Source organism: Rhopalosiphum maidis, chromosome 1 (genome assembly GCF_003676215.2).
Source record: "Rhopalosiphum maidis isolate BTI-1 chromosome 1, ASM367621v3, whole genome shotgun sequence".
In the NCBI taxonomy this organism is placed as follows: Eukaryota; Metazoa; Arthropoda; class Insecta; order Hemiptera; family Aphididae; genus Rhopalosiphum; species Rhopalosiphum maidis.
This window is the reverse complement of record NC_040877.1, coordinates 14,648,057-14,672,217: the sequence shown is the minus strand read 5'-3', so window position 1 is coordinate 14,672,217 and position 24,161 is coordinate 14,648,057. Positions and strand designations below refer to the sequence as shown.

At 28.0% G+C, this 24,161-nt stretch overlaps 4 protein-coding genes across 5 annotated transcripts; 1 reads left to right on the top strand and 3 right to left on the bottom strand.

Moving 5' to 3' along the window:
* Positions 1-4,936: 4,936 nt before the first annotated feature.
* On the bottom strand, positions 4,937-9,044 carry LOC113558563. The gene is made up of 5 exons (XM_026964086.1): positions 8,596-9,044; positions 7,358-7,459; positions 6,683-6,851; positions 6,290-6,541; positions 4,937-5,052 (listed from the first exon to the last, which is right to left on the bottom strand). The coding sequence occupies exons 1-5, from the start codon at positions 8,821-8,823 to the stop codon at positions 4,937-4,939; spliced, it is 867 nt and encodes a 288-aa protein (XP_026819887.1). The 5' UTR covers positions 8,824-9,044.
* A 197-nt stretch (positions 9,045-9,241) lies between these two features.
* LOC113548941 (regulator of chromosome condensation) lies at positions 9,242-15,430 on the top strand. 2 transcript variants are annotated; one of them, XM_026950050.1, is made up of 13 exons: positions 9,242-9,632; positions 11,247-11,322; positions 11,497-11,601; positions 11,958-12,032; positions 12,095-12,228; positions 12,298-12,393; positions 12,456-12,533; positions 12,596-12,783; positions 12,848-13,039; positions 13,097-13,307; positions 13,392-13,643; positions 14,568-14,717; positions 14,796-14,956. In XM_026950050.1, exons 3-13 carry the CDS (start codon positions 11,498-11,500, stop codon positions 14,954-14,956), a joined length of 1,641 nt encoding a protein of 546 aa, XP_026805851.1. In that variant the 5' UTR covers positions 9,242-9,632; positions 11,247-11,322; position 11,497. The 2 variants fall into 2 exon arrangements, with proteins under 2 accessions (XP_026805851.1, XP_026805852.1); XM_026950051.1 differs by lacking the exon at positions 11,247-11,322 and having other exon boundaries at positions 9,243-9,632; positions 14,796-15,430.
* Positions 15,355-16,914, bottom strand: LOC113548942 (gonadal protein gdl). The gene is made up of 4 exons (XM_026950052.1): positions 16,707-16,914; positions 16,473-16,633; positions 16,209-16,342; positions 15,355-15,593 (listed from the first exon to the last, which is right to left on the bottom strand). Exons 1-4 carry the CDS (start codon positions 16,793-16,795, stop codon positions 15,447-15,449), a joined length of 531 nt encoding a protein of 176 aa, XP_026805853.1. The 5' UTR covers positions 16,796-16,914; the 3' UTR covers positions 15,355-15,446.
* A 2,600-nt stretch (positions 16,915-19,514) lies between these two features.
* Positions 19,515-23,942, bottom strand: LOC113558478 (glycoprotein 3-alpha-L-fucosyltransferase A-like). Its single transcript, XM_026963980.1, has 5 exons — positions 23,823-23,942; positions 22,594-22,627; positions 22,203-22,513; positions 21,021-21,445; positions 19,515-19,842 (listed from the first exon to the last, which is right to left on the bottom strand). The coding sequence occupies exons 1-5, from the start codon at positions 23,940-23,942 to the stop codon at positions 19,515-19,517; spliced, it is 1,218 nt and encodes a 405-aa protein (XP_026819781.1).
* Between the last annotated feature and the right edge of the window lie 219 nt (positions 23,943-24,161).

Here is a 24,161-nt window from a genome sequence, read left to right as displayed (position 1 = left end):
GAAACATATTTGTTAATTTGAAAACCAATTACAGCAAACATTTGCAGAAAGAATTTTGTCTTGCCATAAACTAAAAGATATAACACTGACTGCAATTTGGAAAAGCGTTTATCAGATAATCGATAATTGAATACGAACCACAATGAGTCGGTAATTTTACTTTCAATATATTTTATAAGGTAAATTTAAATACGTATGCAATTTGGGGCGCTCACGAATTATTTCACATCTGACCCTCAAATTGCGTATCGATTAATCTTGAACAGTTGAACATTACGGAAATCGATAAAAATAATCGATAGTACACGTAAAACTATCGATAATCTAAATATGCTATGGGAGGCAATTCGAGTAGACTGTTTGGGTATATTTGAATTACCTCCGAAAAGCAATTCGAGTGTCATCGTAATTTGCGCCACGACAGAAATTGAAATGGAATATGTAATCTGCGCCACACTTTTAACAGGTTTAACTTCAAATTGTTGGAATTTAACTGTTATTTAAGTATCTACTTATATACATTTATTTATAATTATAATATGGCTGACTTTTATACTTTGGAATTATACTTATTTAATACTTTTTTTATTACTTTTATTAATTTTCTAAAAATTTATGACTATTAAAATTTAAAATTAACTTGATTGATTAACGATTAAAATTACAATATATTAATCTGTAAAAAAAATTGTCTAGTTATTTAAAAATGGCGCAAATTACAATTTGAATAAGGCGAATAATGATAAAAATTACAATTTTTGAAGGTACAAGATGGCGCAGATTATATAATGCTTTTTTTATTTAGTTATATGTGACGCAAACTACAACCTTAAAAAGTGGAGCAAATTACCAAAATTAATTTTCAAATGTGGCACAAATTACATAAATATTTTTTTCTTTGGGTTGTTTTTGGCGCAAATTGCATACGCCTCTTTTGATGAGCACCAATAAGGCAATAAGTATGTTACCCTATAACTATGTATACCACACATGTAATATATTATACATTTTCATTTTTGTTTAAATAACATGTACGGAATCGATGATCGAGTGTGGGTGATAATAATATAATATAGTATTGTATGACCATGACGAATTGATGTGTAATGTGTAGTGAATAAATGGTAAATCAAGAATTATTGTAATTCTTGTGGAAGCATTCTTACCATCAGCTACCTATATATATGCACAGAAAAACTAAAAATATGCTCTCAGAATCAGTATAAGTGCATATTTTAACAATTTATGTAAATTAATAATAACGCGTGCGTCCACACCAATTATATACAATGATTCCCAAACAATAATTTTGATACCTAGATGTTAAAATAAATCTAACTTAACAAAAACACAGAACTATACTATATTACTATAAAATAATATAATATTAAAATGTATTTAGCAAAAATATTAAATATTAAAAGTGCTCGAATTTAAAGAAAAATAAGCCTAAAATATGCATTTATATGCATGCAAACATATAATTACACATCATCTACATTCGTCTTAGCATAAAACGTATTTATTTCTAACTCGGTTTCATATTAACTGTGTGATAGTGTAAAACAAATATAATGTAAATGCTATAAGTCCCAAGTCCTCAGCCCGAGTAATGTGTTATGTGTATACTTGAATACTTGACTTAGTAGCTATACTTAGTGTCTGTGTATTATACACTTTTGTTAATATTAAACGTTTGATATTTGCAGATTTGTGTTTTACTCGTATATCGACATTTAGATTTTTGGTTTAGGAGTTTTAGAGATACGCGATATGCGTTTACAACAAATATAATATTATGTATAATATGTATAAAAAAAACGTTTATCTCTAAACACACTCTAATGCGAACACCATAATTGGACCGCTTCGGAGGATTAAAATAGCACAAGCGATATAACACGAGTATACTTGCACATATACTTATTATATTGCTCGATATTATTTACACTTTTACACTTTTTATATTGTAGGCAAAAATACAGTTAATTAACATGTTTATAAGCACATACGTTTACTCAAAAATGCTGGTGAGAGGGGGGTTGAAGTCCACCCAAGCCCTCTTAGTTGTGCCTATGCAGTGTGCATACCTATTCTAAGTACTAAACTTCGTTTATTCAAGTATCTACCAACGTTTAAAATATATACTATATAGTATTAGCACCTAAAAGTATGACATAACGCATATAGAAATATCCGTGAAATAGTAATGGAGAATTGACGGTTAGGGGTTGAAATTAGTTATTGTAAATTATAATGGATAATATTATGTTAAATTTGAATTCGATGATAACCATTGTATACGTGAAAAGAGAAATCGTTATAATAGTCATTTGAAAGCAACATCATATAATATTTAAAAAATAAATATGCTAATACTGCTAATACACAAAAATAAATAAGAACCGCGGATATAGAGGTATTGCAAACGAGACAAAATATTATGAGTTCCGCCATCTCAGCTCACCACTGCTAATTAGTAGTTACCTAGCTAAGTACCCATTAAACATTAACGTTTTATTTGTAGTATATGTTTATTATAGCTTATGTTTAAACTATTATACGTAAACTACCAGTGAATAACATAAAACTCAGTATAGTGTATAGGTGGAGCTAGGTGAGGGCTCTGGGGGCTAAGTCTGCTTTAGTCCCCCCTCAAAATATATACTTTGCAATTTAGTAGCAGATTCACTAATATACTAAAGGGCATAATAACAGTTTTTTTAAAGTATTTATTTTTGTATTTGTAGTAATATTGCAATACCATACAATACATGAATACATTTTAGTTTATTTGTTCATATTTGTATTGAAGTATAATTAGTTGCCACACGCTGAACACTGGCTGATTTTTATTTTTAAAATTTATTTTTTTTATTTTTTTTTTACGGTACACAAACAAGATTATTTCTAACTAAATAGGAAGTTATTAATAATTATTTTTATTGAGCAATCTGGGAATTAAGCCTGCTGCTTCCCCTTAACTAAATTTATCAAGCTCTGCCTATGCATAAAAGGCATTTTTTTGTAAGAAAATAAAAAATATATTCAGTTATGCTTTTCAATAATAGATTAATAAGTAGTATGTATCATAACTCATAAGTAGCCATAGTATACCTACGTATTCATGTCAATTTATTATTAGCTAGGTAACCTATAGATTAAAAATAATTTGATTTCTAGTGTTAAAAATTACTTATATGGTTATGTGAAACGATGTTGGCAAAATGTCACGAAATTTGTCTTTAAACATAACGAGTATATATTTACACTTTTTAAAATAATTAATGTTAATACATTATACTTATGTATTATAGAATATAAAATTATACCAATTCGCATGATTTTATAAGTGAAAAGGATTTTTGATTTTCAGGACAAATATAATATCGCACTAATTATATTTTTATTTTACATTTTTAGTAGAAGAAACACAAAAATATTATTATTTTAAACATCGATTCCAATAGGTCCATTTTTTTCTTAAAAATTTATTTTTCAATTTAATAAAAGCTTAACGTGAACTTGATTATTAATCGTCAATACATATTATTACTGATTAGGTATGTAAATAATTAATAATTGTTATTAATAAACTCAATATAATAGCATTAATCAATTGAATACCTACATTAACAAGAATAATATAAATTTCTAGTCGTGTTATGATCGAATGGCTACAATTCACAAGAAATAAAAAATAAAAAGTTGAAAGTATTCAATTTAAACAAAAAATAATACTATAGAGCCGGTTAAGTTAGTTGATCCAGAATTTTTTTAAGAGAAGAGGGAGCACATTATTTATATTTTCAGTAAATTAATTATAAATTATGTATTACATTTATATGAAATTCACGAATAAAATTTCAACACCTACTTTCTGACTATTACGCAAATAGGTATTTATTTAGTTTTTAAAATCATATACATATGTAAAGATAAAAAAAATGACTATTTTAAAAAACTTCTGTAATTCATCGACGAGGAGGGGGGCCTTATACTCCACCCTGGGTCCAATATAATCAAACAGGAATACATATTCATTACTAACACCAATATTACAAACTTATATATTATAACTGGATGAAATAGTCAATAGGTAAAGAGATGAATCAACAATACCAAAAATACATACCTATTTTATTATAATAATAGCATAATACTTAATGAAAATTGAATTAGATATATTGGGTATGGCTTGTGCACAGTATTTTTTAATGGAGGGATAATGAAAAAAAATAGTAATATAAAAAAGTAGTTCCTATGTCTATGATAATTTAATAAGTAAATGTGCACTATCAAAAAAGATCAGAACTTACTTTAACCTAATAATATCAATGAAAGGCACGTGGGGTCTTAGATAATAATCATACCTTTAAATTTTAAAATAGGTCAATTCACTCTCTAATATCAAAACTAACAGCACACTATTGAAACTGGTGAATGAAAATTTGCTATGTTATAAGTGTGTAAGACAGATACAACACATGCTACCTATATTGTCCTCTTAATGAAAATCTGTAATTTATACTTATTTATATGTCAGATGTATCATAAATATACTAGCTATACTTTTATTAGCGAAAGGATTTGCAAACTTTCTTCAAGAAAATAAAAACATTTTTATCATACAAATATTATCTAATCTTCTTATTTTTCCTGACGTATTGTTCAATATTTTATAATTGAAAAATTTTAATATTTTATTTTGTAATCAAAAATTGTATGAAACATTGCGATATGTTAATATACTTATTTCTACAAAAATTAAATGTTTTGCAAAAAAGATAATTTTCTATCTAATTGACTTAAAAATTTACAAGACATTTATGGCGATTTTTTCAACTATAGTAAACTACAAAATTAACTTCCATGTATGAACTGTATGGTACACTGTACACCTTAAATGAATCAGTCGATAAAATTCCTATTGAAATTATGAATCATTTTTCTGAAATGAACTTAAATAGTGGATTTTGCAAAGTATAAAATTTGTATAATTAATATCTACTATACCAACAACAATTGCTTCAATGGAGAAATCATTTTCATCTTAAAAATAATCCATACATATTGTTGTTCAACTCCAACACAAGAAAGAATGAACAACTTAAGTATAATATCTATCGAAAAAGAATAAGTTTTCAAATTAAGAGCAAACAGAAATAAGTTTTATGAAGATATTATAAACAAATTTACTAAGAGAGAAGAGTAGAATTTAAATTCAAGAAAAAAATCAGTTTAGAATAGATTATATTCATTGAAAACAAAAAATTTTATACTACATATAATTTTTATAATTTATGAATAAAAATATAAATGTAAATATTTATTGATATATTTATTTTTGAAAATTTAAAAGTATGTAAAACAAATAATTTTAATAATATGTTGATATTTGATAATAATTTGTTTTCCATAAAGGGGGGGTTTCTTAATCAATTACACATTAACATCTAATGCCGTAAGTCAGAAAACGGCACTGATGTCAATTATAAATAATGTTCTAACATAATATACAATACAAGTTATTGGTCAATGAATTATGTCTTACAAGTTATAAAGTATTTTTTTCACTAGTAATAGAATTACCAAAAGAAGGAATATATTATATGAATAAAATTTTAATATTCCGATTAATAGCAACAAATAAAAAATTCTGTATAAGTCCAGATATTTAAATTATTTCCTTATAATTCTATTAATATAACTTGTATGAAGTATATTTTGTGTCTAGTCCACTCCTATTTTTATTCTTAAATATAATCCAATAATTATATATTCAAAAATATTATCATAAAAAAGCATAGTAATTAAATTAAATAATGAAAATATTTCTATACTTCAGTCAAAAAATAAAAAATAAAAATAGAAACTCATGGTTGAGAATAAATGGTGAAATAAGTAGTAGGTTTACAATTAAATAATATATTAATATATAACACTTAGTTGATAATTGTTTTAAAAAAATTTAAGAATTTTTTTTTTCTCAAATAAGAGATTATAAAGTTTAAAGATTTATACCAATATTAATTCTATTCCCATAATTATAATTAACTACAGATAAAGGATTTAAAATATAAAAATTAACTCATTTATATATCATGTATATATATTTAAATTTTAAATTAATAAATTTTGTCTAGCAAAGAAAACAAATGTTATTAAAATACTCATGGAAAAAAATAATAAAAGTTATTTATTATTTATACAACATGAGAATATTTAATTATTTAATTCTTTGAAATTGAAAATGTAATTAATTCAATAAACCTTATGTATTATTCAATTATCAATTTTTTTTTCTTTTTTACTTTTTTAGGTGTTTCTTTTTCTATCTTAATCTCTTGTTTTACACTATTATTGTCAATTGAATTAAAATCAAATTTATTTGATAGCCTTTTAGTAATTTTTGACATTAATTCTGATCTTCTTCTCGTTGCATCTTCTATAGTATCAACTGGGAGCAAGGTATTGTTACTTAATTTGTCATTCTTAACTCGATTACACATAATTAATGTCCCAGCTAAAGGAACCACATCTGAAAAATAAAATGAATTTAATTGTTTAATCAGATGTTTAGCATGCAATTATAATTTAAACTATAATAATAGTAAAAAAAAAAATGGTACAATTAATAATTATTATTAAATCAATTTCTTCACATAAATATTTTACTTACTCAAGGATAAATTGCTAGTACTTTCACTAGGAGTTACAATAGTAATATTTGTTCCTTCTTCACTTCTGTAAGGAATCAAATCAACTTTATCTGACATTGTGTTTTTAATTTCCAATTTTTTAACATTTTCAAAACTGATTGACTGTGAAAGTAGATTGTTGATATCTATCTATAACATAAAACTAACATTAGTTATTAGCTTATAAATACTAAAAACAAATTATATTTGCATTATTGCAGTACATATGATTTTTTTTTTTTATTATTAAAACTTATTCATTTATAAATAAGATAAAATATTAATATTCATTATTAAAATTTAAATTATTGAAATCCACTTAGTTTTAAATTGTAATTAATTGAATAATTATTTTTACTCAATCAGTGCTTGGCCATTGCATGGATCTAATTAGATAATTATTGAGAATTATAAACCTAGAGTTTAAGATAAGAAAGGAGTTTTAGGGTTTAGTACCCATTGACTATACAGTTAATATTATTTATTAACTATGTGTCTATGTACAAGACATAATTTATGGTTTTAATTATTTCTAATAAATGAAAAAAAAAATAGTATAAATAAAAAGTTTTTTCTTAAATTGGTTTAAACATTTTGATTTTAAAATTAAGATACAAAATAGGTCTAAGAATGTAAAATGTTTAATGTTCACTTACATCATCAGGACATTGTAATGTCCAAACTTCATAATCTGTTAGATTTTCAGAAAACAAAACTCCATTATCTCTATTCAGTTGAGATGTATCTAATCTTATAAACTGTAAAAAAAAGAATAAGTTAGATAATTAAAAATAATATTATTGCAATTTATTAGTAATTAATACATTATTATAATATATTAATATCAAATAGTTTTAAACTTTTAGAATGAAAGTTTAAATATAAGTACTTATTATTAACAATATTTTTGTTTAAGATACTTGTCCACATTTATACTTATAATGATGCAGGTTCGAGGTACCTATTTGATCAAATCATGATCTTAGGACATTTAACATTTAAGTATGCTTTTAAGTCGACTATATTTAATATAGTAAATACTAAGATTTTATGTAAGGTGATTTACCAAGCATGCGCATCCTAATTTTTTTTCTTTAAAAATCAATTCTTATTCGTGGAATTTTTAAATTTCCTACTTATCATATTTAAAAATTTTTAAGATTTATCAACTATATAAGAAGAATTTTGTGGTGATAAAACTTCTATTTTTAAAATGAGAACCTTCTCCTATTTTATTGTAAATTATTTAGTAGATAGTTTGACAAATCATATGTGTCCAACTCAAAATTCAAATGAGTAGTTTTTCTGTTGAAATCTTTAAAAGTACCAAGAATAATAATCCTAAAAAATGTTTTACAAAAATATGAAATATATTTATTATTATAGTATTTATTATACTTAGATTAGTTTTATAAATTATATAATATAATAATCATGCTAATCAATGTTTCAAAAACTTAACATTTTTTAAACCCAAAAACTTAAAGTAGGTCTTAGGTACACTTAAATACAGAATTGTTTATATTCTACCATAATTTCTACTTATTTACATTATTTTTCATTTTTTATACCTAATAAGGATTCAGAAAAATAAATGTTCAATATAGGTAATCAAACAATATCTGTTGAGATATCTCAACTAAAGATTATATATTATGAACCAATAACGGTTGCTTAATACACACATTTTACCCATGTATTCATTTTTCAAGTTTATTTATGGTAAATGATCAAACTTCTTTATTAGAAACGATAACCAGGTTAGGTTAGGTTTGATTTTTTATAGACACGATCCATTAAGTAGCTGGAACACCGTCCATAAACCTAATCTGGTCTACTACTTACAGATCCTGATTAGAAAACAAAATTAATGAATATAAATTTGAACACTTGCCTCGACGGGCTTGACGGTAGAGCCGATAGAGGGTTGATAATCGTCCAAGTCAAAATCGTCAGTGACTTTTTTGATACCGAAGGCCTCAGCTGTGGTCATCGAAAGTTCACTACACGTATCATCCGATTTGAACTTCTTCTGTTTAAGTCTGACGGTGGATGACGCTTTGCGTTTGAGGCCGTGTACCCTGATCTTGGTCAGCGAACTTATGTCAGAAGCTTCGTCCATCGTCACAACAGTGTAAACCGTCAATGAAACCAACAAAAGGTATTCGTGAGACGGTGTAAAATGAAATTTGGTTGACGTCTCAATATTCCGGTCTGTCTCGAATACACGTGACCAGGGCACTATTTACTCTTCGTACGGAACTGATAACTCCGTGGATATTGATAATATGTAAATCCTTAGCTTATTCCATAAACCGCCACGACGTTGATATGTTGATAAGACTCCGCGGGAACAGCTGTTACATCGCGACAGTCCACGGTTTTCCGTTACGAAATCCCCACCTGAAAAATACCGGTGCGGTTGCGGAGCGGAGGTGCAACGGGTGTTCGTCTATGGTCGGCCGCCGAGATTGCGCACGAATAAAAAGACAATTTCCGAAACCCGAATCATACCTCACTTTTACTGTCGACCACACTCGATCCGCTGAAATCATTTTAAACGGACAACGGTCCGCACATTTACACCGCGCGTCCTCTTTCAATTAGTTATTAACTATTATTATTGCTATTACTGTTATTATTTTTTTATTATTATTTTTTCGTTTTCGTTTTCCCGCGACGGTGATACGCGTAAATAATTAAACACTACTCCGGTTCTGGCGCTGATAATTTTGACGTCGTGTGCATCGTTTTTTTAACAACACGCAAGGTTGATATAAAAAATTTAATCTTACCTAGCTACGGTCCTCTCATTTGCTACCTGCCTTTCGAGTTCCGATCGTTCCGGACCCGCATCTTAATTTGCACGTAATCAGCGTAAATCAATCGCGTTTTTTAACCCCGTCGACAGAACACACCGTCAATCCATATGTGAGTATCAATATTGTATTGTTGAGTTTTGGCGGCAAAACTCGGGAGCGGGAACATGCTCATTAACCGGCGTTCGCCAATAAGTTTGCATAAAACTGGGGGGGGGGACTGGTGTGTGACTTCTTTTCCAGAAGTCAAAACCATAATATGCATTTAAAATGATATCCCCTAGTTCTGTTGTTATCCTGACCAGTCAATTAATAATGTCTGTTAAACGGGCTCTTACTGTTGAACGATAATACTTGGTCTCGATCGTTTTCATTTCCATAATGTTTTTGGGAAACTTGTTTAAACAGAGGCACTATTATATATTCTGATCTACCTGGTATTCCGTCAATTGCATCTAAAAAATAACACTTAAAAGAATTCAAAATTTTATTATTTATTTTATTATTTGTATTAAAGAGACTTATTTTTCATTCCAACGTACTGAATTCTGATTCTAATTATGTGATTTGAATTTTAAAAACATTTTTTATTCCTCACCTTTTCATACTTAAATCTTACTAATAAAATGCAAACAAATTTACTAAGAATTTTTTATTTAAGAAATACTACACACAACATGTGTTATTAAAACTTGTGTAGTTAAAATTAAATATATTTATATGAAATGTTAAATTCAAAATTAAAAATATATTCTTATAATCAAAATTGTATTTATATTTTTAGCATTAGATGTTTCTATATAAATTAAATCAGTCAAGAATGGTTGCATTTGAACGACCTGTCAGATTATAAATAGTTGTAATGAGTAAATCTTGTGATAATTTATAGTAATTGGTTCAAACTAAGTTTTGAATTATTTTGTATATTAAGAACAATAAAAAATGCAATTATTTTACATATAATAAAATTACTAAGATACTCAAGCACATGTACATAATAGATATTTAACAATGACACCACATAAAGATCTTGTTTTGGTAGATCACGTATTAAACTCAATGATTCAGGTGGGTCATATATAAAACTTGATTTTCGTTCTGTAGGTCATACACTAAATGAACACTAAATATTTAATTTTCAATACCAAATACTCAAAAATTGAATACAATATTTTTCATACTATGTTGATATGCTTATTCCTATATGCTGACGACCATCAATTGACCAAGATTCATATATAGTACCTTTTAATTTTTTTTTTTTTGCTAACTGTTAAGTGATGTTTGTTTATAATTAATATTTTACATTAATCAAATTATATAATTTGTAATGAGATGTGATATAATCTCGATTATCTTCATACTCGTTATGTATAAAGTTTTTTGAAATTATAAACCAAGCTATAAACTTAAAGAACACTATCCAATTGTAATACTCATCTTATTAATAATTAATTTGTATTTGAAAAATTAGGTATTTATATCTAATAGGTACCTCTTGATATTTGAATCTTTTGTTTGTATATTTAGCTAAGAAAAGTATCAAATTTGTTTTTCTAAGAATGGATGGATTTTATCATTATTCTTAAGCTAGTGATTTTAAAAAAGAGTTGTTCCATTTTTTTTAAAGATTTTTTCATGCTATAATTAGCATAGGTACTTATTATAATTGAATAAATAATCATTTTGAACCCAAAATATAATATATAAAATTATGATTTTGCAGATTGAGAAATACTCATAACACATTTGTCATAAGTTCATATCATAAAAAGTATTTTACATCCAATTTTAAAAGTGAGGTACTATATTTCTTTACAGTTGGATATGTATATAAAACATATAAACAAATAGCTTTTACCAAAAAAAATTATCTGTAACTCAAAATAAAAAAATTGTATACCCACCTATTTTGTTTTTATTTAATAATACTTCTAGAAACTTATTGTTGTGTAATTTTGATTTTTTCCTGTTAGAATGGCTGGTAAAAAAAAGGGACCAACTAAAGCACTAGCTAAAAACACAACAAAAACCACTGCTGAACAGGCGGATGTTCCAAATAATGCAACTGAATTAAAAGAGTATGTATAAGTATAATTATAATTATTTTGTACAGATTATTGAAGTTAATTTAATTATATTTTAAATTATAGTTTTCTTAAAAGTATAAATAATTTTTCGGAGCCTACTTGTTTATTTTTATTTTTAAAAGACAGTAATGTATTGGAACGTATTATATTTTCTCTATGTGTCTATATAGTTAATTTATCTAATTATATGTTAATTTAGTAAAATATTTTATTTTATTTTTACTTAGATGATTCTAATAAAATATTATAATACAGACAATTATTATATAGAAATGTTGATTACTTATATTGTTACTAAAATATAAATAATATTAGTTTGTCGTAATGTGATTTTAAAATTGTTGTAGTGAACCAATAGAAGTAAATGGTGTAACTAGTATAGAAGAACTTGCAGAACCAGATGTTATAGCAAAAACCAATGGGTGAGTAATATTTAAGTAAGTTTTAATTTTTTTTTAACATTCCTTGAATTCTTTGTTTATAGTAAGCAAGTAGTTAAAATAAAAAAAGGCAAAGGCCAAAAAAAGAATGCTGAAGTTGAAGTTTCTGATGAAAAACCAGTTACAACAAAATCAAAACGAAATAATCAATCAAACGGAGATGAAAAACAATCTACAAGTAAGTAATTTTATTAATGATTATAAATGTTAATAGATATTATATTATAATACAATGTTTGTATGTTAGACGCTAATCCTAAAAAATCTATTTCAACAAATGGTACTGCTCGAACTAAACGTAAACAAGAATCTGAAAACGAACAACAGTCTACAAGTTCTAAAAGTTAGTATAAGTTTTTAATGTTTAAGTTATTAAATTTTTTATCCATGTATTTAATTAAATAGGATCGAAAAGAAAATCGCTTGAAGAACAAGCAACTGAAGTCAAGAGAAAAAAGACTGAAAAAATATCAGATAAAATTGGTAAACTAAATTTATAAACTTAATGACTTTTGTATAGCCTAACTATGTATTTTTTTTTCTAGCCATTGATAACCGAATTGAAACACCTGGTATTATGATGATCAAAGGACGAGATATAGTGATAGCCGGATTATTTGGTTTAGGCCCTGATCGCGAACAGCTTACAAATCTTACTGAATTGAAGAATTACAAATTCAAACTTATTGCTGCTGGAAGTATGCATGTTTTGGGTGTCACTGAAGATGGAAAAGTATATAACTGTTATTTAGTGGTGTCTCTTGTAGTTTAACTAATCAAATTATTTTTCATTAAAGCTCATGTCATGGGGTTGTAATGATGAAGGTGCATTGGGTCGAGATACTTCAGTTGAAGACAGTGAAACTAGACCTGGAGTTGTACAGATTCCTGAAGAAGAAGGTGCAGAAATATATAGTATATCTGCTGGCGGTTCTCATTCTGCAATACTCCTTAGTAATGGCAATGTATATAGTTGGGGCACATTTAGAGTAAGTTAAATATGGTTCATAACAGAATATTTATTAATTTAATATAATGGATTGTAGGACAAAAATGGAGATATGGGATTTCATCCGAATGGAGAAAAACAATTGACGCCTAAATTAATCATGAGCCATGTGAAAAAAATTGCGTCTGGTATAAATCATCTAGTCATGTTGTCTAAAAACAAAGTTTATACTATGGGATGTGGAGATGAGGGACAACTTGGTAGAATATGCCAAAGGCATTCCAATAGAGATTCACGTGTTGGAAAACGTGAGTATTATAAAGAAGAAAAGAAACAATATTCCATTCTATATATTTAATTTTTATATATTTTTTTTATTATTATTATTACAGAGCTTCTGTTGAATCCTCAACTGTTAAATTTACGTAAAAAAGTTGATGATATCTGGGCTAATTATGATACTACATTTTTACGTTTATCAGACTCTTCGATTTACTCTTTTGGTCTGAATGCTCATGGCCAATTGGGTGTTGAAAATGATGATAAATGTGTGTACTTTCCAAAAATGTCAGAATCTTTAAGTCGTCTCAAAATTAAGTCCATATCAGCTGGAACACAGCATGTTACTTTACTAGATGAACAAGGTTTGTCTACCATATAAATAATTTATATTCATAATTGGTACTAATTTCTATTCCGCAATAAAGCTAACTTATGAATATAAGTAATACGCTCATTTAAGGTGTGCACTGACTTGTTTGAGTCTGATAAAATATAAACCCTAATATAAGTAGTAACACCATTACTTTAAAAAAAATGTATTAAAAATATTTTCATCATTTTTCATTATGCTTAAAAAATAAAAACATATTTATTTAAAACGATCAAAATTGATAGTACCTTCATATTTTGTTAATCTTTTTCTTCTAAAAAGTGTTATTTTGTGGCTTTGTGTATATACTCTTTAAAAAATAATGTCTGCTCTTACAGTCCACAAAATAAAATATATAATTATAATATTACTTAATACGATGTAGACTATAAGTGTTGAGGCAAGTTGTGTAACTGTTATGATTTGATGGGTTTAAATTTAGGGTTCTTAGAAAATATACAAAATAATATATGTATAAATTCATTTTAGCAGAAAACGGTAGGTTGGGTCAGGTTAACCTTTGACTAAAACAGGTACAGTGACAATAGTTGAGTCACTGGCATATTATATCCATGGAGGTTATACATAAGCTAACCTTCCAATTGCTTTTTAAAAAAAGAAAAATATTACATCATTGATTATAAATTATAATCAATGATTACATTTATATACAATTTAAAACTATTATTAGAACTCAAGTTATTTTTTTTTTAATAAAACATTTAACAAGACTAATAATAATAAACATTCCTTATTTAATGTACACATTTTTAGGGATGACTTATACTAATACCTGCTTTACTATGTATATGTTACCTAAATAGTATGTGTTCTACTGTTCTACCTCGACTTATTTTCTAAATAATTATGGTAAATTTTTATTATAAATATTTTATTGTTCATTATCATTGTATAGGTGCCGTGTATGTATTGGGCGATTATAAAGATGGCCGTTTGGGAATGGATATAGCAGAAAACCAAAAAGTTCCCAAAGTGTTATCATCATTGCCACAAATTAAACTCGCAACGTGTGGTTCGGATAACAGTTTTGTTGTTACTGAAAATAGTAAGAATAATCAATTAATCTTAATCAAACAAATTATTTTGTTCTCAGAGCTTATGTCTCATGATTAATTTTTTTCAGATAAATTGATGGCTTGGGGTATTGGTTTTGAAGAAAAGGATTACACTGATGTTATTTATTATATACCAACGGATATTGATGCAGCCAACAAAATAGAACAGAAAACAATAGTTCAGGCAACGTCTTCAGATTCAGCTGTATTTTTGCTATTACAAGAATAACATGTCAAATTTAATATTTTTATTATTTTTTTCTCGGTAACTTGTTTTTGTTCTTAGTAAGAATGTTTTCTTGATATCCGTTCTTTTATATCAATTTTTACATATTTTGAAATGATAACTTGAACAAAAACATTTATTCATTCCTTAACAGTTTTTTTTTTTTGACAGGATAAACTTACTTAAATACATTTATTCAATGTTTTATATTTTTATCATTGGACTGATTACTCTTGCGCACATGTATTGTATACATGAAACACATTTAATTTGTCATAAATCACTTTTCAAGTTAATTTGAAATATGATATTTTTACTTATTTCTTTTTATTCAATTTTAATTATTATTTATCATTTTTTTTTTTTTTTACTAAATTATTAATTTATTATAATTTGGATATATTATACATAGGTGGAATTATTTTAATAACTTGGTCAATATTTTTTCTTTTTAGTTAAATTACAATTTTTCCTGTACAACATTGTTTTTTTTTTAAACTTCTTCTGGTTTTTTATCAATTTGACTCAGTCTTATGATGAAATCACATAAACGTATCTGTACTTGAATACGGCTAGCATCATCTGTGATATCAAATCCTGGTACACCAGCCATGTGCAATGTATTCTGTTGTTCTCGTCGCTGTCAATAAATAATATTTCAATTACTCAAAATGCAATACAACAATAATATATTCTATTTCACGTGTACATAGTATTAGCAATAGATGGGAAATTCGCTTTACTTGAAAATACAAAATTAAAACATGTATTATATATTAAATACCAATTAGTATTAATTTAATAATTTGTTATAAGTAGAGGCCAGAATTATATGCACAAATAATTGAAAAATATGCATCATAAATTTATATTACTATAAACAATTAAGAACATTAGAACAAATGAAACAAATAAAATTGGACCTTGTTGGACCTTTCAGCATCTAAATTAATCAACAAAATATTTAAATATATATATAAAAAAAACATATGTTTTTAAAACGGTTTAAACAAATAAAATTAACAACATTTGCAGTGTAACCAATAAATTAATACTATTTTATTTTTTATTTTTAATCAAACTAAAGAAGTTAAAATTTTATACCGTGTTGATAGTAATTTTTTTTCGCTAGTATGGCAGCATATAAAAATTCTTATTTCCAAAATAAAAACATGAAATTATTTACTAAGATTGTAAAAAATATATACATTATATGCACTTGTGAAATAGTAACTGTCTTAACTAGTATGAGTACCTTTTCGTCAAGTTCTGACACTATTTTCTTATCGAATTCTCGCAAGTTCCTTCTGTGTTCTGCTTGAAGTTTCAGTCTTGTCTCGGTCTTGCCTGGTTCAGCCAAATCCGACTTCAATAGTTTTTGAATGCCAACTTAAACAGAATTGTTGCTCAATAGGCTTTACATTTAAAAAAATGCAATAAAAATTATGTGATTGGTCGTGACCAAATGTAGAGGTGTTCGCAGTATTGTACGCCTCTGACAATGCGATCACATACTTACCCGAATGTTTGTTGATCATTTCTAACCGTTTTTGAAACATTTGTTTCTCGGTAACATGCTGAATATCAGTCAGTTCTTTCACAATCGAATACAGCGTTTTGTCCAACAGACATTCGGTGAGTTCACATAGAAGTTCATTGGGTATGCGCTGCTGGTACTTCCTGAAACGAGAACGTACGTTCAGTGTTGCTGAAAAACAGCCAAACCGCAGTACCACGATCGCTACCAATTTACCTGGGTAACTCTTTGACCATTTTCTGTAACTGTTCGTTAAGGAAATAGAGTCTGGACTGGGTCTCATTTTGGTTGTCCGACGTCGCCATAATGGCGGACACTGGCCGAGTTTCGTCGGAAACGGATATAAATTAATAATAATTATTCAAAACCGAATTTCAATAATTCTACTCGAACATTTTCAACTATTCAAGTTATTCAACTGTGATCGTCGTATATATTATTTATTATTTTGATAAGCTATAATCACAAAACATGTCGCTTGTTGTTATTGTTGCTGATAACATTAACCGGTGAGACGATACGGGAGAACAGCAACACCGGGTGACTATCGGTACCAGGGGCCCATGAAACATTTACTGGGCGGCTGGGGCCTGACGCTGATCGCGAATCATGTCTGCGGCGGCCATACCGACACTTCATGAAGCCCTGATGACTGTTGAAAGAGTCGGTGCAATAACAAGACAAGTCCATTTTACAAAATGTATTGATTTAGATCATTAACTATACATATACCGTGTGTTCATAAATGGACATAGAATTTCTCAGCCGGATTATATTGGAATAAATCGATTTTTTTGCAAGTTGTATTCAAATATTTTCAAATAATTTTCAAATTTTAAATTGAACCGGTGTTTTCGATATCAAATTCAGATAGACTGATTTTTTAAAAGTCATTTTAACATTTTAACTTATTACTTACTTATTACTTAACTATAGTTCTGAAACCAAAATTTATTGAATAAGATTTTTCATTTCAAATTTAATAATTAATACATTTTTACAATTCATGACAATACACAAAATTATTTAAAATTATAAAAAAAAAATATTCAGTTCATAGTTTTCTATTCAAAAAAATGTAATCCCCCCCCCCACCCCACGACGCAAAAAAAAAGAAGAAAATTCCTAATTACGCCACTGTTTCATAGTAATATAAAAATTCAAACTTATAATTCATATTAGCATAGATATAATATAATAAAAATAAAAACGAATGCCCTTATTTAAATTCTTTTTTATCAACTATTTCGAGATTTGTATGAAAAGTAATATACCATACCAAATTACCAAGTAATGACTTGAAATACTTGAATGGTTATTATTTATATTAGGAATTATTATTATTATTTATTAAATTAATAATCTAAATGTCTACAATGTGTACATAATTATTACAATGAGTAAATTAACTACCCACTGAAAAGACGATTATGGAAGTATGTGAGTATACCTCTAATTTAAAAAGTAAATACAGTCGAGTCGCGATAACTCGAAGTTGAAAGGACTCCTTTCTGACTCAGGAGATCAAAATTCGCTTCGAGATATCTAACTCAAATTTATATCAATTTATTTATAATTTATATTTCTAGCCTTCTAGGCCCTAGGGAATGAAAAAAAATTCGAGTTGTCACGTTTTTTGAGTTATCGCGACCCGACTGTATTACCTATTGGCTATTTATAAATATTTAATAATAATTTATATATTCAGATATACATATGGTTAATGAGTTTTTCCATTAGTTGAACAACAGTCATGTTTTTAAGTGGATTTCTGGGATTTTTTTTAGATGTACCTACCATAATCAATTTAAAGCTGGTCTACAGTTCTACGCTCTACTTACAACATATCATTTAATCAGATTTTCTATAACATAATATTATCATTTTATTTGTCGACTGTCATAGTGTCATGTAATTCATTAGATTTTACCTTAGTATATCAGATACCTAAACAAAAAATATTATGATATTGTAAGTAAGTGACTAGGTGTACAAACAAGTAAATTGAAAAATGAATAATAACATTTAAATTTATATAATTAATATACCTAATAAAATTAATATAAAAATTGAATACAACGACAATAAGATATTTTTATACTATTAAATTTTATAAGTTTATAACCAATGGCAATATTATTATTAATAATAATAATAATAGTTTACGACTGTGTGAACCTAACTTAACTCAACCTACCGAGTGCCGAGTACTCGCTGTTGAGCTGTTTTTATTTTATTTGCATTGTTATTTTTCAATTTTTGTTACCCGGCGGGACGCATACTTACGGCGCTCCGTGTGACAAACATTCGAAACTCGGAAACCAGTTTTTGGTTAGTAACTCGCTCTATGAGTGTGCAGAAGAACCGAAACTCTTCGTCATTCGGAACGAATCATCGTCATTTCATAATCATGTAAAATAGTATTAAAACTACAAAATTAATGACGTTGGAATGTCATTATGTCAACAGGTTCGACCGTGCGTGACCCAACGTGAACACTGTGCGTGAACCGACGTCGCGGAAACCGCGTCGACTGTACCAGGGGCCCAGGAAGAACCAACCTTTTGATTGGGATCTTTGCCGACAGTCCGACGCCCGATCGCGGCACTTGGCGGCGGCGCAATTGCTGTTCAACGTCCGCGACGTCGTCGCATGCGCTCCTGATGTAAATTTCCAATCTTTTACGTGAAATAGTCAATCTATGACTTATATTCATTACATTTATTACTTAGTTTGCCGACAACGATACTAACCCGACAGCTTTTATATACAATCGTATAGTTATAACATGTTGTATATTTTGTATTCGTTTCGTACATATTTATAACAAATAACTATGGATCTACCTTTATTGTACATTATTTACAAGCCCGGCTCCAAGACCTACTGGCCCACCGCCTAAGGCGGCATTTCACGCGTTTCGTATTGTAGATTTCGTGTAGTATTCGCACGCGAGGGGCGGCAAAACTCAAGTTTGCCACGGTGTGTTTAAACGCTTGAGCTAGGCCTGAATATTCATATTTATTAATTATCGCCGACGTATTCAACGGCGACACACGTGCCCGGGCCTCTCCACCACTCGTTGACGTCTGTGTAGTGTCTGGGCGCGCGTTCCGTGTCGTGGAGCATAGCGCACAGCCGGCAGTAAAAACGCGTGTCGTGTATTATCGTGCCCGAGCCCTTCCACTGGAAGTACTCGTTGTAAAGACGGTCGTCGTTGTCTAACAAGTGCAAATAATCGGCCAGCTTTTTTGGCGATTCGAAGTCGTCGACGTGTATGAACGAATTTTTTGGTGCCATCAATTCGTAATCGCTCCGCTTTGGTCCCATGACGATTGGCAAAACGTTGTAACTGCGTATAATAAACATAGAGCTATTTATGAAACGACGAAAACGTTAAAACATACTACTTTTACAATAATACCCGCACACCCTTTAAAAATGAAATGTTGTCTTTGACTTTTAAGAGTGCTGAACTTTAAAAAATAGATATAATATCGTGAACACTATGTAAACACATTAATTTATTTTTATTTTTTTTTTTTTAAACAATCACGCCACGAATGTCAATTATTGAAAAATAGTTTTTTATTCACTAGTTTTTGATGTTTAGAGGAGTGAAGTGATGACAAAGTGAATACTGAAACATTTTTATGAGATGCCTATTTTCTGCGTATTTAAAGTTTAAAAATTCGAAAAATAAAATACTACTTATTCGATTTAAAGTCCATAAATAGTTACCTAATTAAATTACATTTTTGTTCGAATATATATGTATAATAAATCTAATTTTAAATAAAGTTTTGATTTTCAAAAAAAAAAAAAATGATAATAATAATATCGTAATACATTTTTTTTCTATTTTGCATATTTGTATGGGACAATTTCTGAAATGAATTGAAGACTATTACTATACATAGGAAATAGGTATAGATAGCATAATAGAAATTGTTGAAACGATTGTCTAGACAATTTGTGAGTATCATAGCTCAGTTATTGATATAATGTATTTATGAGCTTTTAAATTTAATATATTATACACATTTATAACTGATCATAATAGCAAAATATACGAAAACATCCGGAGACTACAACGACCTACCCAACACTATAGTTCAAAGTGTGTTAAATACAGAATTTGGTTATTTGTGGTATACGCAGAGCCGTGCCGTGGGGGGAGGCTAGGGGACATGCCCTGGGCGCCAAATCAAATGTATATAGCACATATTTGAAATAAGAATCAATCTCACATCTTTATTATATATCTACTTTTTACGTTATTACAATTATTTCTAACTGAAAAAAAAATCACTACTAGAAATTTAAAATAATTTCTCTGTAACCCCTCCTTTTAGTAACTGAGGATCGATTGTCAAGTGGATAATATGTTTATCATACACAAGTACATTGATTTCTTCGAGAATTATCAGAAAGAAACAAGTGTAATAAAATCTAGTTATTAAAATGTTTTATGAGATCTAATAATAGAATAATATTATTATATGATAATTGATGAACGTTTGAACTCACCTCAGTGCATTCCGGAACAATTTTTCGGTTACATAATAAACGCAATGCGAGTTTTCAAAAGACAAATAAAATTTATAATTATTTTTTAGCATCTCAAAGCATTCCTCTTCTTTTGTCTTGGGACATTGGAGCGTCCCGCAACCGCCATACACGTCGACCGAAATGTGCTTAGCGAGTTCCTGTACGTAAATCGTACGATTACTATTCGGATTGCAGTTCGAGACGAACCACGCCACTTTCTTAGTTTTATGTTCAGCGTAATTTTTTCCCCCGTCCTGAGGCAGAGGCGGATTATATTTCATGAAATATCTGTAAGGACGTGGTACATCACTGTCCCAGCGGTAGTTAGCCGTCCAATTGAATACGTGTGCGTCGCTTACGGGCAACGTGGAATACGGAGCTTCGGTGTTATATAAAATCCAAATCTAAAAAGCATTGAAAACAAAAAAGTATAACGTTCGTTGTACTCGTAATATCAATAAAATCGCGTCAATATTATACATTATATTTTTCATTAATATGTTATATTATCGTGTGTTTTATCTAATATCTAATGTCCATGACTCAAAAGCCGCACACGCATAGGAAAATGTTTTAACCCTTTATTGTAGTTCACACAAATTTATCAAATATATATTTATATTTAACTAACATTTTTTCATTTTTATAATATGAATAGGTACATTTGGATATAGAAACGTTGTATAGATCATTATACAGTCTATATATAGGTATTTTGTAATGCAACTTTTATTACAATTATACATATTACATATTATGCCTATTATAAAGTTTAAACCATAAACTAGTAGCCGGTTCGCCTGGTTGTCATCATTGTATCAACCGTGAAATTACATAAAATTGATTTTATGTTTATTTATAATGATATTTTGAGTTATATATTTAAATCACGTTATTGTGATATATCACTATAATTACTAATTAGTAAAAAGTTGGCCTTTAAAATTGAATCTCAGGTTTATTAAAATGTTAATTATAAAAAAAAAAATAATGTTACTATATTGTGTTACTATAAATGTTACTATAATGTTACATTGACCTAATTAACAAGGACTTTAAATATTTAAATTTAAGAATAAGACTCATTTAGTAAACACAAAAGTTAAATTACATTGAACAGAACGGTTTTTTTGTTGACAAGTGTCATAGCAAATTGTTTACCTGTTTGGGTGGCCTCCAGTATTCAGGGGGACTGTAAAAATGCCTGAAAATCACCGCGTCGACTTCCGGACCCAGTGACTTATTTAACGTCAACCAACATTGACTCACGGGACATCCAAAGAACTCGCCTTGGTCGAGTTTTGGCACCTCCCATGTAGCGCCGGCGCCGGTATAGATTAAAATCCGTTTGATTGGTGTCTTCAGGTACTTGTAACCCTTAGGCACGTAATACATTTGTTCTATAATTCTGTCACCACGCGGTAATTGTTCCGGCCACACCAATCTTGAACTAGTAAATTTGTTGTCGGGACCTATATTTAGTACGACGTTTTATACACGAAATCAAATTATAATATTATGATGTGAACTTTGAGCTTTAGTGGTATCTTACAATCTGCATTACTGACAGTTGGCATGAGATCCTGCTGAAAAACAATTTACAAACACTATGATTTAAAACATACAATTGAAACAAGCATAATAATAATATGGTATGAGCATCTTCAAAGAAGATTAAGAGTAACGCCTCTAATATCCCTTCTGGATTATATAGCATTTTGAAAATATTGTTAGTTTGTATAGTTAATTTTTCTGTAACTAAACTGTTTCTGTGTACATATTGCCTAATATACGATTTCATATAGATTATTATTGTATATATTAGTGTTATATACATATTAATTATTATGCCAATAATAAATTAATTGGTTACATTTTAATATATTAAATATTTATATCTTAATTTGTTGCTTATTACGTGTTTAAAATAGTTTATTAATAATCTCTTAAGCTTAAAGGCTAAGATATTGTGCTCGTATGTGTTTTTTCAGTCTAACTAATGCATATTATAGGTCCTATAATATAAATTATAAGAGACCTTAACCTGATTTACTTGAATTACCTATTTATGTACTTATTATAATTCATTTTCACTTTCGGTTTTATGTGATGTATATGCGACTTCTCGGAGAGATATAATGATTAATAATTAAACCATGTAACTTCTACATAAAGTCACACAAATATTATCTCAGAGATTTTTTACCGCGAGTTCTTTGGGACTTCAAAAATTATTTATAATAATTTGTAGTCTATTTAACAATACCTAGAAGTTCAAATGTGCACTGACATTTTATATCACTTGGTGACTTCGCGTGGATGTGAACCTCGCGTTATTGCACATAGTATGATTTCTATGAGATGTTACAAAGGAAGTAACATGTACATCCTTTATTTGAAATCCCTTGGATATGAATTTTGATAACATTGCAAATTTTTAATAATTATTGTTATGTTCATAAGATATTACCTGGATATTATATTTATTATATTTTGGTTAAAAGATCTTGTTTTATCCTTAATTTTTTTACAATAATTTTGAAAAGTACTTACATGGCAACTTTTACATTCGGCCCTTCCTCCATGATTTAAAATCTGAAAATACATAAGTTGAATAATTAAAAATTCCAAAACTAAAAATTTTAAAAATGCATTATTAAAGAATAAAAGAGATACCGAAGATCTTCAGCGAATTAACTTGTATAATATAATATTCGGTTAAGTACATAGCTAATAATATTAGTTTTTTTATAATTTTTTTTTTTAGTTTGAAACACTTACTTTACTGAAATAAACCATGGTCACGTACAATAAAGTTATTAATACTAATATAAATAATATAATAGTTCTAATTATTAGTGGACGTTTGTTGTAAAACATCGAAAATCTTATCTCCGCCATCTTTCAGCTAATATTAAAATGTTAAATATATTCTTAAATTAATTGAGATTTAATAATTAATAATTATCAGTTGTGACACTTAAATTTATAAAACATAGACAACAAACGTTAAACTATATCCTTAATACAAACACGAAATGTTATACACGGTTTTATGTAAAACATTGCATAATATTGTAGTCAACAATATTTAACGACCGACTGAAAATAGTATACCAA

Bases quoted from the DNA above. Each gene is read 5' to 3' on its own strand.
- LOC113558563 (XM_026964086.1), bottom strand. From the start codon at position 8,823: ATGGACGAAGCTTCTGACATAAGTTCGCTGACCAAGATCAGGGTACAC. The intron at 7,460-8,595 runs GCAAGTGTTCAA...TTTTTTTTACAG, and splicing joins CTACCGTCAAGCCCGTCGAG to TTTATAAGATTAGATACATC. The intron at 5,053-6,289 runs TTGAATAATACA...ATTATTTTTAAG, and splicing joins AAAGAAAAAAAAATTGATAA to ATGAAAATGATTTCTCCATT.
- LOC113548941 (XM_026950051.1), top strand. From the start codon at position 11,498: ATGGCTGGTAAAAAAAAGGGACCAACTAAAGCACTAGCTAAAAACACA. The intron at 12,229-12,297 runs GTAAGTAATTTT...TTTGTATGTTAG, and splicing joins AGATGAAAAACAATCTACAA to ACGCTAATCCTAAAAAATCT. The intron at 12,534-12,595 runs GTAAACTAAATT...TTTTTTTTCTAG, and splicing joins AAAAATATCAGATAAAATTG to CCATTGATAACCGAATTGAA.
- LOC113548942 (XM_026950052.1), bottom strand. From the start codon at position 16,795: ATGGCGACGTCGGACAACCAAAATGAGACCCAGTCCAGACTCTATTTC. The intron at 16,343-16,472 runs GTAAGTATGTGA...ATTCTGTTTAAG, and splicing joins AATGATCAACAAACATTCGG to TTGGCATTCAAAAACTATTG. The intron at 15,594-16,208 runs GTACTCATACTA...ATTTATTGACAG, and splicing joins TGTCAGAACTTGACGAAAAG to CGACGAGAACAACAGAATAC.
- LOC113558478 (XM_026963980.1), bottom strand. From the start codon at position 23,942: ATGGCGGAGATAAGATTTTCGATGTTTTACAACAAACGTCCACTAATA. The intron at 21,446-22,202 runs GTAAACAATTTG...AATGCTTTTTAG, and splicing joins ACTGGAGGCCACCCAAACAG to ATTTGGATTTTATATAACAC. The intron at 19,843-21,020 runs GTGAGTTCAAAC...TATTATACGCAG, and splicing joins TTGTTCCGGAATGCACTGAG to TTACAACGTTTTGCCAATCG.